Raw genomic sequence first — 14,326 nt, 5'->3', positions numbered from 1 at the left:
CTAGACATTAATACAAATAATAGGAATGAGAGAACCTTGGTATATGCCCTGGCTTGTGAGAAACAGGCTCTGCCTTTCAGTGACAGAAACCAATTTTTTTAACAGCTGTAATTTTGTTACTGCTGACTCACTGAATCCTCTGTTTGAGAAAACTGCACCACCACCTTTGAACGGGTTGATAGTTAAAACTCTAGCTAAGACAAAGTAGGTGACTGTAGGAGTTTTGAGGAAGAAGTACTTTTAAAATTCCATCCCTAGTTTATTAGTAAGGAATTCCTAGTGATGGAATTATCTGGAAGACCACCTCTGAAACTGTAGTCTTTGTTCACTATCTTATTATTGTTCTTTGTGGGCCTCAAGATTTCTTGGGGTTCTTTGTTGTCTTGGGTTTGGGGGTGAGGGGGTTGGTGGGGGGGGGCTGGCTTAACTGAGGTACCAGACATTAAATATGTGCAACGTATCTGGAAGAATAGAGAGAAAACTGGTATCAACGCAAATGAAAACATGTATAAAAGATTTATTGTAAATAAAACAATTCTGTGCAAACAGTGAAGAAAAAAGGCTTCTGATTTTTTAAAAACACCACATGACTTTGTAAAATGTAAAAACCACCAAATCTACTCTGTTGGTACTCTACACAGTAACAGTCCACAAATAGTCCACTCAAGCCAGTTATGTAATTGGCTTTGATTTTTCTCAGAGAGGGGAGCTCCAATCTCTGAGGTTTAATGTTGGCTCTTAAGCAAGACCTATTCTTCAATATCACTGATGTAGGAAGGTAAAGAATGACCCAACAAAATGGAAACAGAGTTGTAGCAATGTGAGGCCTGCCTCTGTTAGCTTCTCAGGCCCTCAGTGTGTGATTTCCAGCCAGCACTGGGGCTCCTACCAGCCATGGAGACTACTCTTTCTTCTTTACCCAGGCTGTAAAAATCAGTCACAGGATGTTCCTCCAGCCAGTCAAATTCATTAAGGCGGAAGCGAGTTGCCAGTTCGTTCACCATTCTTTTCAACGTGACAAAGGCTGCAATGACTTGGAAGGTGAGGAAGAGGGCAAAGATGATATGGACTGCTCGCTCCAGTGGCTGAATTTTCAGACCTTCATTGAATAGCAAGAAGAGAATTATAGGCAACTGCAGGAGGAGACTCAGAAGCCAAAACCCAGCCAGCTCAGGGACCTATAACAGGGAGACATCACCTATTAACTGGCAGTTGGAGATGAAAAAATCCAAAATTTTGTGGAGAAAAACACATTTAATTTTTTTTAATCTTTCAAAAGCCACCACATAATGTAAAATGGCAAAAGTCAGGTAACGTTTCCATAGACTGTGTTTTTAACCATACTTTTTTTCCTGACAAAACAATTTTGGGGAGTGAAAGTGCTCTCTTCTGAGGAAAAACTTCTTGGAATGAACAAAATTAAGTGGAATCCGATGCCAAGGGAATAGAAGATGCAGACTGTAACTTAAGAGAAATAACCATCCCCTCAACTTAAATCTCTTAGATGAACTGGTAGACCACTTTATGTTAAACTCCAAAAACATCTCCTGCACAAATTAATACATACATGTGGTAACATACCTTCTCCTGCAGATTGCCCATGTATCCCAGGTAGAGTCGAATGACCTCTATTAGAGAGGCTAGGATCATGATTGTGACCAGGATGAACTTGTAGTAATCTGACAAGACTGGATACTAGAGGGAAGAAGAGAGTAAAAGTTTTGCTGTGCTGTTTCTTAACATGCTGTTTGTGATTAAATGAAGACACTGTATGCTACTGTAAGTTGACAGTGTTGTACTGGTTTTCAAATAGTCTTGAACATCCAGTTTCAAGGAATTCCCAAATAAACCTAATAATCTCTAACTCCAGTGACCTCTATGCCAGTACTAGGAGGTGTTTGATCAGAAATATATTACATTTGCAAACCATCACATTCCTTCAGGACTCACCTTCAGATGGAGCATGACAACTGTGCTGAGCCACCAAAATGGGAAAAAATAAACATTGAAATAGAGGGACATCTGCAGTGGTAAACTGGAAACTATTTCATTACCTGTAGACAGAGAAAAGTCTATTATTCCTAGTTTGTCTCATACTTCCATAAACATGACAGAAAGATACTGTTACATCTGAGCTTCAAGCAGGGCATTAACACTCTTCCCATTCAAATTAACTGTTAAGAAAAATATTTTTATATATCCAGAGGAAAACTTCTTACCCTATCTTGAGTTACACCATTTCCTGGAATCTAATGCAACTTTCAGTTCACAGGACACAGAATTTTTATCACTTAGTCAAATATTCAAGTTGAGTGTCTGATTGTTAATCACCTGGTGGCTTATTGCTTACTCCACAATCTCTGACTGATGGCTTAGCTCCAGTAGTGCTGTACATTGACACTGCAGAAAAGTAAAGTGGTTATTTCACTGCTGTTCCTAAGACGATGGCCAAAGTTTAAATGAGTACATGCTGGATTATTGTTATTTTGTAGGTGATTCTCCTGACTAAGGACTTACTGCTAGAGAGCAGGTTTGCATTGCCCACTCTTCATTGTCAAGCTTTATTTAAATAGACATTTGGATGGAAGCAATGTTGCAAGAAGTCAGTAATTCTTCTAGTTCTTAAGAGCTAACAATTTCAAATACGTGTCAAACTAAAACTTATGCTTTAAAGTCTGGAGAGAACAAAATGCATTCATACAATGTAGAGAAAAGCAAATACTGAACTCCTAACATGCAGGTGATAAGTTCTACATTTAGGATTTTATAATAGGCCTACAAGATTAGACTTAAAACAAGGAAAAATTAAAAGGGCATTCTAAGGGAATAATTCATTTTTAATGGGTGACATTTTATTGTCATATTCTAGTTAACTGACACTGTATTCACTATACTTCAATTACCAACGGTCTCCTTTCTCATGTTTTCCCCAAATGAAGTCTGTAGGCACATCTTCACTTAGTACTACCTGAGCAAGTTTAGGAAGTATTCATTGTGACCTGCTGATTTGTATTCAAGACCTGTGCCCCTGTCTGTCACAGTGGTGACATTCGAGTGAAAATGAGTCTCAACAGTCACATTGTCTTCCTTCCAGCCTCAGAACCACCTCTCTTCTGACACTGCCTTCTCTTTCCATATCTTCCAATGACTCTCATACCTGTCTTTGTTCCATCTCAGTCTGGCATCCCTTTTTCCAGTCCAGCCACATGCAGCCTGGTACACTCTGTTCCAGAAGTCTTTATGCCAGTTGCAGAAGTATTCATGGTAGCTACTAGACTAGATGGGAAGGGAGGAGGATTTGGGAACAGAACTGGGAGAGACCTTAAGGGTAGGGTGTGAGGGGCAGGGATTTCTTATACCGAAATAGAAGGTGCAAGACAACGAATATACATATATATTTAATAATCCCATTTTTAAGCATCAACACTTTCTTACACCTGCGAAGGAATGAAAATCTATAGGTACCTCAAAATCAGTTTTACCATCTACCTAATATTGTCCCAGCTGTCCTAATGCACAAAGCTCTTAAACACCAGGAGGACTTTGGAGGGCGCTGAGATAAAATTCTAAAACACTGTTTTATCTTCCAAAAAACCATGAGCATCCAATTACAGGTAACTATGTTTATGCCCTGTATGTATTGGATGAAAACTTAGTGGTACGTGGCCATGTTACTTAAAAACAGAGAAGCCAAGAGCTCTAATTTCAATTGTGATGACAATGTTTTAGGTATGTTAACGGTTTCATTGATATACATTGGTATTTCTAAGTTCTGCTCAAGTTTTAAAACTCTGTTTTGGATGAATGTTTAGCAATATAAGCCAATTCTAATTCATCTTTATCCCTAAATTGAACTAATGCTTATTTTCTGGGATGGCTAAAATTTATGGAAAAGCCAGAGAGTATTGCAATGGCCAATTTTTTATGCTAGAGCAACTCACTAAGGTATGTATGTGTAAACTTAATTTTTGAAATACTGATCTCCCAGAAGTTAGTGCTTAGGTACATTTGCAACTGGTTTCAGTGGGCTGGATATTCACATAGGAGTTTTCATAATGGGAAACAGAAAAAAAATTACTAAAAATAGAAGCTATTCCTGGAGTTAAGAAAAATATTTTGGTTTTGATAAATGATATGAAGAATTAGTAACTTAGCAGTATACCTACACAAAGAAACTGAGTACTCCTGTCTTGAAATAAGAATGACTTTTTGATTAATTTTACCAGCTTGGAATGGATTTATCAGTTGAAATGAATACAGCCTTTCTATGTAGAGAGACTATTTTCATGGCTACTCTAAAGGTATGAAAAGGGGGCATGTTGGCCTGCAAGTTTCACTGGCAATATGATGAAGGAACAGTTATCAGTCATTACAATAGAGCCGGAAAAATAAAGAGAAAGCTGGCATATTGCAAGCTTGAGTTTTTGCTGCCTAACTCTAGCTTAGTACACCTCTTCATGCTTTAAGTACCTGGTGTCCTAACTGTGCAGGACTACTGAGCATAAAACAACAGCTCAGGTCTTTTATTTGCTCTGTGTTCTCCATAAATCACTTCTACTTTTTATTAGGGCACAGGCAGAGTGCCCAGGGTGTGAGTAACAATGTTAACTGCAGTATTTTATGCAAGCTTGCTTACTAAGCTGTAAAGGCGGGTGTAGAGCGTTCTCCATACCTGCTTTTAAATCAAGACAGTTCCCCGTTTCATATTTTAAGCCCGTCTTAAGCCTGCAACACCGCGGCATGGGAAGCGCAGGGTCATAGCGCAGCTGCTGTAGTTTTACCCCAGACAGCATCCACGAAGCCCCACTACGCGACTGAAATGACACCAGACCTCGTCTAAACGGCACCTCTGCTTTTCACCGCCGGGCCGGTACCTGTGTTGCCAGGGTTACTCTGAGGCCCTCTCCCAGGACCCCCCTTGATCTGGAGGACAGCGACGGGGATCTCAGCCTTCCTGCCCGGCGGGGGCGGGGAGCGAGGCGGCTTACCCCTTGCAGATGGCACGGGTCTGCCTGGGGGAATCGGGGAGAGAGCCGAGGCAGCCCCGCCGCTGGGAGAACACAGCCCTCACGGCACTTCCCCGGGGCGGGCAGGGCCGTCAGCGCGAGGCCTCACCCCAGCGGCCGCCAGGCGACGGCTGACGCCGCCATCTTCATTCCCGGGAAGCTCCCCCCCGCCGCCGCCGCCATTTTTGTTGCTGGAGCGGAGCGCCGCCCGGCGAGGCGCTGCGCTTTACCTCCGCGATCGCCCGGGTACTGTGGGCTGCGGTGCGTGTCGGTGAAGACGGTGCGGCTGAAGGACCCCAGCTGCCTCCTCAGGGGCTCGGGCAGCGACATGCTGGGGCGCCGCGGTCCCCCGTTGCTGTGGCGACGAGGCGGGGGCGCGCAGGCGCGGTGGGGAGGTGGAGGCGCTGACGAGTTCCCGTCAGTCGTGGGCCGGGGCGTTGGTTGCCTCAGGGGTGCGGGACAGTGCGAGGCCTCTCCCGGCACTGGGGAGAGAAGAGCGGTGCCTCTGACCCGGGCACAGTGTTACAGTGGAGGTTTCTGGGAGAGATACCCATCCCAGAAATTTATGTTTTCTGGTATGATGTAAAAGCATGTTTACTTGTGCTATGTGCGCGAGAGTGGTCACTGCTGCCTTGGTGTGCGCTTACACGCACATAGAGGTACGTTCCCGCTTACTTCTGTGATGTCTATGTGTGTGGATGCAGGAGAACTTTTTTGCTTGTCACAGTCACTGCGCAAGCGTGGTGCTTTCCTGCCCTATTGGGACTGTCTTGTCGTCCCTGGAAAATGAAAAAGCAGCACCCAGTAGGCAGGTCACCCCAAGCCATTCATGGCACAGTCGGCAGTGAGCCCAGCGTGTGAGAGTTGCTCAAAACAGCATCCTTTTGCCTCAGAGGTGCTGGTGTGTGCCAGCCCCAGTGTCTTTCCTCAGCTCCTACATCGTCTTGGTTCCTTTCTAATCAGTCAGAGTAGATTTTTTTCCAGTCTGTTAGGGCAGGGTTTGGGTTGTTCTGAAAAGGTAATTATGAAATACTTGTCCAAGGAAAGCAGTTGCAGGACTGTTCTGCTTCTGTCAGGATAAATCCAGGGGAATGACAGTGCTCGATGGTGGCTGGAGAGACAGGGGAGTAAAATAAGGATGGATATTAACAGATCTATTTTAGTACTTAAGGTGTATATGAATGATCCTTGCTTTATGAAGATTCAGATATGGCTAAACTAGAAAATACCTTTTCCTCAAGGAAGCCTGTCCGTGTCACTGTTGAGTTAAAAGCAGCAGTGAGATTAGCACAGCTGTTTTATTATAGTTAGCTTTTGTCCCTTATAGGACACCCTCATGACATTATGCAAAGTTAATAATGTAAATACAAGTTCTGCTGCTTCTTTTATTTGGAAAATTTAGTCCCCCTAAAAATGAGGTAATCTGTTCACCAGGTTTTTCAGCACCCTTAGGGCCTGATTCCCTCTGAGGAGAAAGGATGCCGTTCTTATGTGCGCAGGAAATAATTTTCTGCACGATCAGGATGAAAGAGCTGCTTGTGCCTTTTAGTATAAGAACTGATAACATTTGTGATTTTACTGTACCTGATATGACACATCAACTCCTTTCTCCTACCCCCCCCTCCTCTCCCAAAATCATGTTTACCTACTTCCCTGGGTGATCATTCTCCAGTATGACTTTCCAAACTCAATTATCTCTGACTAAATAATTTAAAGCCTAGTTTAAATTTAATTTCATTCTGTCCCACTGGGAGAACTACAGAGAAAGATGGCTAAACAAGCAGGAGTTCTGAGAAATCCATTTGGCTTTTGAGCTGATGACTGATGTGGTATTGACAACAGATACTTTTCAAAGAACTTTTCCAAACACGGGTATGCCAGCAGAAATCTGAATTAAAAAAAAAACGAAGACCTTCAGAAGAAATGAAGAGGAAATTATTTTAAAATAATGGCAACAGATGGGAAGGGAAAAGGAATTAAAGATATCCCAGAATTTCAAGGGATGCTGTGCAATGTCCCCTTAGAGGCAGGGAGGGCAGCGGGCTTTGCTGTTTAAGTACTCCAGAAAATAACATTTTAAACACAGGTAAGGGTTATCCCTATTTTACAGATAAGACAGAACAAGAAAAGTTGAGTCCTGTGAAATGCTGTATGCAGTTTGTGTTGAAACAGGCACATTACAGAAAAAGGCACATAATTCAGCACATCCTGGACATAAGCAGACAGATAAGTCATCCAGTGAAAAATACTCCTTACAAAGTATCAAAATGTAAGGTAAAAGAAAAGAGGTGATATAGCTTTTGTCATACAAGATGTGTCTGTACAGCAGTGACTCAGCAATGCTACCTGGTCTATCTTTGAACTAGGTAGCTCAGGCTTGCCAGCAAGACAGCTCTACAAGCAAATAATTTAGTAAAGGTAAAAAGTCAGAGTATTTTTCAGGTTTTTTGACCTGACTATCTTGAACTGTGAGGCTCCCACATAACCAGCGTAGTGACTGTGATGCCTGCGCTAGCTAGCCTGTTTGGGGGTGAGTAAAGCAACACAAGCTGCAGTCATAGACATACATGTCGTGTTGTGTCCTAGCCAGATGTGGACCTCAAAGCTCTAGCTGTGAAGGCACTAGAGGTATGCTGCAGTTTCAATGATAAAAATCTGTGAGTGGATGCCTGATAATTGGCTACCTACCTCATAAATAACAGAAGAGTTTAAAGATCACTTTTAGATTTGAGGAAGCATTATGAAAAACAGCATTAATGTTAGAGAGGTTTCTGAACTTTAAAAAGTGCAGTCTATATTTGTTATCTTGCTAATTACTCTTAGGTGCTAGAAATGTATTTCCTGTCAGGCTCAACAACTATAATGGTGACTCTTGCACTATCTAGCAAATCTCACCATAAAGTTCTCTGCTATAGACAGTGGCAAGATGATGAATCTGTGCAAGATTTCTAATGAGATTGCCTGAAACCTTGTTTAACTATTGTTGCCTTGGTCCGGATCTGGTTAACCACTCTTTAAGTTAGGGAAACACTAGTCCCATACTCTCAGCTAATTAGACACAAGGAACGGGTTTATATGAATTAAAAGTATGCCAGGGTTTTGATTAAGTCAGATATTCACGGAAGTCTCAGGGTTTTTTCATAGTATAATCCGGTGGCCTGTAAAAGTTCAGCCTTTAAGGATTTTCCTTTTGATTACTTTTTCAGAATGAAAGAATGGAAGAATTTTGCCTGAACTGCACAATGTTATGCCTTTTCCTGATGCCAGTGGGTTTGAGTGGGGGCCCTGATCTCCCAAACACTTTGGTTTTCTTATGTTCCCCAATTCTGAAAACCTTTCAAGCATACAGCCAGGTATTCTGCCAGCAGCTCTGTGACAGTCAGTGGGACTTTGCAAAATTGGGCTCTCCTTATTAAAAAACTGTGAGGCAATCCAGCTTAGCAGTCAATTAAGTGTAAAACTGAGTAGTAGGTAAAGGAAAGGATGGTGGAATGCAGACACCACAAGAAATGCATGGATTTGCCATGTGAACTCAATTTCCACACTCAAGCTGTGAATCTGTGATACTTGGCAGCCTTACATTTTCAGCAAATGGCCAAGATCCTACATGTCCCCACGAAATAAAATTGTGCACACTTTTGTTTAATATTTTTGTCTATGCTTAAAATATTCCCTGAAGATGGAATATATAAACACACTTTATTTTACTAATTCTGTTTAATTTTCTTTAGACTGAGGCATACAATTTTTTTGTCAATGTAATGAACAGAATTCTTCTGATTTTCTGTAGGGAGGGTTGGAGAGCACTTATTTCAGTTTCAAGCAGAAGAGAATCTTAAAACTTCAAGGATCAGAACACCAGAGCATCTTCATTGACAAGTCAGTGCTTTCTGTAACAGAAGGATATAAATCTGTGCCATAAGAAGTGGAAGAAGAAAAAATATTTAACTGTTATGTGACTGTAACAGTTACAATGACCATCTGTACAAATAGTGTAAGTGTCCAGATTTTGTGACAAAACTGTATTTGGCCTTTTCCTTTTTTAATGGAAAGGCATTCCATTACTGGATTTTTTTGTGTCTATCCACATATGAATGGTTAAGGTAGAAATAACCAATTCTCTGTGCTTCTAAATAAGCTACTGAAATGTGAAACTGGAAGAAACAGGCCCATAATTGCACAGCATATTAAATGACTGTTTTATTTCTCTCCACACATGCTAGCTATAAATAAAACAAAAGTTTCTGAAAATCTTCCTGAAAGCTTTAAATCAGAGGAATATTGGATCTTTGTGTATCCACAGTAGTCCAACTAAGTTGGTAGACACTGGCTTGCCTCCCAGACCGAAGCTCCTGGGGCTCTCTGGCAACAGCACTAAGCCATAAACACCAGATGCAGTATATCTAACGAAATTAAATATCGGCAGTTTTTTTACAGTTGGCATTTAAGAAACACAGAATTTATTTAAATGGTGCCAGTGGTTTATCTTTGCACTTGAATCACAATTGCTATATTTCTGAGTATGCAGTTGAGGAATCTCACAAATGCAATTTTCCCTGGCATGCCTGTGCTGCTGTCTCTTATGTAGCCATAAGTGTGCAAGCAACAGAACTCACTCTCCTCCTTGCTTGCCCCTTAATACCTGCCCAGCGTTTTAGCAGAAGTGCTGTAAAGCATGTAAAAAGTGCTGGTGAGCCGAGGTATGTGCAGGCAAGCAGAGTACAGGCTTACTTTCTCCTCGTGTCCTCAGAATGAAGTGACGGATTGGGAGTTTCAACAAATTACAAATGCCATGAAGACTCTAATGTGTGTGTTTGAAAGGATCATGTTATTAGCTGTGACAGTGTCTGCCAGAGCAATTTCACAGCTGTGCTCCTGGCTTCCAATACCCCAGGACAATCTTTTCTCTGTGTCACATGTACACTAGTCCCTGGTGTTCATTTAACACCTACAGGATATTTGTGTCTGGTAAACAATTATTGTTGATGATGAGACTTATCCCAGGTCCCTGTTTCAAGTATTACATATTGCTGCAGTCATTCCATGGGTTAAATATATCTTGGCTATTTTAGTCTTAAGCATAAAGACAGCAGGAAGAAAAAAAAAGGGGCTATTACTTGCTCCTGTGGATTGATTTTCTTCTTGCTGTACTTGGCATTTAGTTAGAACCAGTCACTAGCTTGTTTTATTTTGTTAATTTGTAGTTTTGTCAAACATGTTGGGAAACTCTCAAGGCTGGCAGAGCTCTTAAACAAGTTTTACAATTTGTAGTTGCAAAAGTACTCCAGATTTTTTGTGATATACAAGGAGATTACTGTGAATAGATAGATTTTGAGCCAGATTCTCACTTCTGTGAAGATCCTTGATGTGCCCTTAAAGGACTCTCTGCATGACCTGGCAAGTGCAAAAGACCCCTTACTTTCAAAAGGTGGATTTGGAATAGTGAGCGAATGCCATGTTATAACACTGCAAACAGGCTGGTTACCTTTTTTTATTTTGCCGATGCCAAGTTTTGTCAGCAAAATTATGTTCTTCCTTTGCTTCCAGACCTTGTTGGGGATAAATTCTGCCCCAGTCATGCCTGCAGATCTGAGCTGGACTTGAGGCTTATTGAGGCTTGAGACTTGTACTTTCAGGAGGTACTCAGGAATGTGGTGGGGGCTCTCAGTAATTCTCAGCAAATAGTGTTTGTCTGGTGTGTGGTTGGAATAGCTGCACTGTTCTCTTTGTGCAGAAGTGTGCACTGAGAATCCTGCTTTGGCTCTAGAGTCGCTTTGCAGACCTCTGCAGTTTGCGGGGAGTATGTGTGGGAGGATCTTTGTGGCAGAGGATCTGATGGCTTTAGTCTTGGTCCCATCTTTGCTTGCATAGGTGGGCGAGGTAGTCTTTTCTGTGGTAATTGAGGTGTCTAAATATTATTTATACAATCCAAACTAGTTAGAGAGGCTTCATGTCTGTGGTGGGTTCCCGCAGAAGGCTGTTCATGGGAAGGAGTAATGTGCTTGCTGCGTGTGTCTGTCCTCCTCTGATTACTGGTAGAGTCTAGTTGTTCTGCTAAATCAAGGTGTCCAGCTGTTTGAAAACTGAACACTTTACAGAGATCTAAGCTCTCCCAGAGGTTGTTTTGTGGATCCAAGCTCTCCCAGATAGTTGGGCTGTTTGTGTTCCCTGGGCATTACACCAGATGCTTTACCTGTACTCAGTGTAACTTTGCAAAATGCTTCCTGGGATCTGGGCCCCGAGAGCGTTGGTGCTTTTTCTTTTTATTGCAGAATCCAAAGATGGCACTGTATTTAAAAATTTAACTCCAAGGTGGCATGCATGAGTGTTATGATAAACCCATGCAAAGGCAGGGTTTATTTTGTTATTGCATGCTGCTGACAGTTCCCTGTAATAGCTGTTTTGCACATCCTTTGCAATTAGTTCAAGCCGAAACCCTGAGTGATATGGGGTAACATTAGTAATTTGATCATTTAGAAAAAGAAAAAAAAAAAAAAAGCCACTAGGAAGAGGACTGTTGTTTAGTTAAGAAACTAATCTCAGGGTTGGGGTTTTTATTTTTAGTTTCTAAATTTCTATTTGGGCAGTTACATAAATGCCTAATTTCAAAAGTGTAAGTTTGTCAAAACATCAATGCAGCTTCAGTGGGAGCTGCAGCAGTGCCCTAAATTGAGGCCAGATATTTGGATTCTCTGATATGCATTTGGGTCCCTAAATTTAGATTTCCAAACAAGAGCAAACTCTCCCTCTGCTTTAAAGCTTTGCTGAATGTAAAGGTACATGTTGTGTTGTCAGGTCAGCATCAGTGTTTCCTTTATCCGTTCTTCCTGTCTAGGCCAACACTTCTTCCTTGTGAGAGTAAAGGATTGTGAGAATGACTGGAAATCCCACAAGTCTTACTGCCTAAGATTAAGGCATAGAAGCAGAGTTCTGGTTCAAGGCCTTTAGCTTCAAACATCATGGGTTATGCTTTTGGGGATGTTAGTGCAGCACCACTGCGTTCTATGGTATTTCTCTGTTGGGATGCAGATTTGGCTCCATATTTATTTTTGTTTGTAATCTGTTAGCTTCACACTCTTTGCTGTGTTTCCAAACAAAGCAAACTTGGCTCAGGTTTTCATCAAGTAGTAAGAAGTGTAGTGACTCTCCAAAGTTCCAAAGAGCACTTAATTCTTTCTTTATTACATTTTCAATTATTTAAGGCAGGGGCTTCTTATTTGTGGGTACTTGTGCCGTTATACCTCAGTCTTGGCTGTGATACTGGTTGCTGTCATAGTATGAATGGTCATTTTGAACAACTCTCCAGTCTGCTGTCATTGAAATGTAAAATTTCTACTTGTCATTTGAAGATGAAGTTTTTCATATAACCAGAATCTATAAACTGGTGATTAAGACTGGAGAAAGTCTAAAGGGATTTTTACTATAATGATGTTGCTTAAAATCAAGGAATTCCTTTCCAGCATGCTGCATTGTTCCCATTCATGGTGGAGGAGGCAGGATTGAAGGATCAAACCCAGCTTGCTTGCTTGTCCTCTTTTTTCCCTGAAATGCTTTATTACAGGACTCAAGAGCAAATTTTTCCCCCAGACTCTGTCTACAAGGTCTCACCTGCCCTTATGAAATATTGAATTTACAGCTGCAGGATTTATTGCAACTCTGTTTTAAAACATTAATGCTGGTGCAGCAGCTCTAATTAGAAATGAACTGAGTTCACTGTGCAAGTGAAGTGTTGTTTTTAAACTTCAGCATCCATATCAAGAGGCAAATACATACTATGTTTATACATGTTTAAAAGACAACCAGAGGTACCCATGAGAAAAGCTAGAGCCTGCTGTGAAGTGCCTCTGCACTGTGATTTCTTTCTCCTTTCATTTGCATTTAGCACAGCTTGGGCCAGACTTTTTTACCTCTGTAACATCACTGAGTTGCAGCAGTTTAGTTGAGAGGGAAGACCTGTGCTGAGGTGCTGTAGGCTTTGTGTTAACAGTGTGACAAATTATGTACTTTGCCATGATGAGCAGTAAGAAGTAATTAAAATGGGAGGTGGAAATCAATGAAGTCAACTTGACTAGTTGATTTCTATTCAGCTAGTCACTTTTGCTTTTAAAAAATCATGAATATCCACTAGGTCTTGTCTGGTGTAACATGGCAGATCTGTGACTTGCCTAAAATCCTCCGTGTAAATCAGCAAGGCCCTGAGGGAACGTCATCCTCCTGTCCCAAAGCCAGGCCAACCATGTCCAAACCACACCTCTCCAATGACAAAGACTATTCAGCCTTCCTGGGCAAACCTATCCTGGTGATCAACTGACTGTATCATTATGAAATGCAGTCCTAATACCTAGCCTAAGTCATGCTTTTTTCAGTTAGTCCTTTGCTTCTCATCCTACCCGCCATGCACATGCAGCTACTTAACTGCTTCCTTCTGCAGCTACCTTTTCATTTCTGTATTGCATGTTCCCTCCTCTGCTCTTCTGTAAGTAAAACAAATCTTACTGAACAGATCCATGTCTGTTTATGCTAGATGTTTATCACAGTACGTCTCCCCTGATTTCCTTGAGAGGAAAGCTAACAGGCAGAGATGGGAAAAGATTTAGGAGATGAATACGCTAGAATAGTTTTGGTGTACACTGCAAATTGCCCACTGCGGTATCAGATAGCCCTCATTGATCACACCTGAAGAACATGTTCTTTCCTTGAACGTTAAATGTGGCAACCCACTGTACTAGGACTCAGGATTGATATTGCTGTCCTGCAAGGATAATTAGGAATTTACCAGCCCAGATTAACAGATGCCTTGAGATACATGAGTATGATTAACTTCGTAAATACATATTATGAAATCCTGGGTAGTGTTCTAACTGTAATGTATTTTCCCTGAAGGAAAATATGCCTGAGTAAAGAAGTCAGAAAGAACTTGATGCCAAATGCAGAGTGGAAAGAAATTCCTATAAGGCTGGAGTCTATCCGCATTTTTTTCAGAGTGGTCTTTTCCTTTGAAAAATTAGATGAGGAGTTATTTCTCTTCATTTTATTATCCCCTAATCTCCAAACTCCGCATCCCTTTCCTAAAACACACTAGCATGTATCATGTGCATACATAACATAACATTCCCTAGGAGACTTGTTACTGCTTAATAGTTACTGCAGGTGAATTTGTTTATAAAAAAGGCAAGCAGCTACTTGAGACAGAAGGAGTATAAGTCAGTATTTGTTCCTATGCTGAAAGTGGATTTCTGAGTGTGTTATAGTATAAAGGAGATGATTTTTCTACAAAGCTGTAAGACCAAAGAATCCTAGAGGTGAATTCAAGCAGTCCT

The 14,326-nt window shown here is 41.3% G+C and overlaps 1 protein-coding gene and 1 long non-coding RNA gene across 19 annotated transcripts in view; one reads left to right on the top strand and one right to left on the bottom strand.

Annotated features, from left to right (window-relative positions):
* Nucleotides 1-499: 499 nt before the first annotated feature.
* On the bottom strand, nt 500-5,418 carry TMEM17 (transmembrane protein 17). Of its 6 annotated transcripts, none has more exons than XM_049799774.1 (6): nt 5,237-5,338; nt 3,158-3,276; nt 2,332-2,400; nt 1,951-2,054; nt 1,582-1,695; nt 500-1,178 (listed from the first exon to the last, which is right to left on the bottom strand). In XM_049799774.1, the coding sequence occupies exons 3-6, from the start codon at nt 2,393-2,395 to the stop codon at nt 837-839; spliced, it is 624 nt and encodes a 207-aa protein (XP_049655731.1). In that variant the 5' UTR covers nt 2,396-2,400; nt 3,158-3,276; nt 5,237-5,338; the 3' UTR covers nt 500-836. The 6 variants fall into 6 exon arrangements, with proteins under 6 accessions (XP_049655731.1, XP_049655732.1, XP_049655730.1 ...); XM_049799775.1 differs by lacking the exon at nt 5,237-5,338 and adding an exon at nt 4,875-4,927; XM_049799773.1 differs by lacking the exon at nt 5,237-5,338 and adding an exon at nt 4,673-4,783.
* A 3-nt stretch (nt 5,419-5,421) lies between these two features.
* Nucleotides 5,422-14,326, top strand: part of LOC126038268 (uncharacterized) — a 58,974-nt gene continuing 50,069 nt past the window's right edge. For 3 of the 13 annotated variants that reach the window (XR_007505979.1, XR_007505971.1, XR_007505974.1), the window contains exons 1-2: nt 5,422-8,359; nt 8,797-9,000. This is a non-coding gene — a long non-coding RNA (uncharacterized LOC126038268). The remainder of the gene's footprint in view (nt 8,360-8,796; nt 9,001-14,326) is intronic. The other 10 variants (XR_007505975.1, XR_007505967.1, XR_007505973.1 and 7 more) reach the window with 9 other exon arrangements.

The sequence above is a fragment of the Accipiter gentilis genome, chromosome 5 (genome assembly GCF_929443795.1).
Source record: "Accipiter gentilis chromosome 5, bAccGen1.1, whole genome shotgun sequence".
NCBI classification, from domain to species: Eukaryota; Metazoa; Chordata; class Aves; order Accipitriformes; family Accipitridae; genus Astur; species Astur gentilis.
This window is presented reverse-complemented; position numbering and strand designations above follow the sequence as displayed.

Excerpts from the sequence above, each read along its gene's own strand:
- TMEM17 (XM_049799770.1), bottom strand. The coding sequence starts at position 5,336 with ATGTCGCTGCCCGAGCCCCTGAGGAGGCAGCTGGGGTCCTTCAGCCGC. Across the intron at positions 5,013-5,236 it reads GTACCCGGGCGATCGCGGAG|GCAGACCCGTGCCATCTGCA; the intron begins GTAAAGCGCAGC and ends CGATTCCCCCAG. Across the intron at positions 1,179-1,581 it reads TGGGCAATCTGCAGGAGAAG|GTCCCTGAGCTGGCTGGGTT; the intron begins GTATGTTACCAC and ends TCCCTGTTATAG.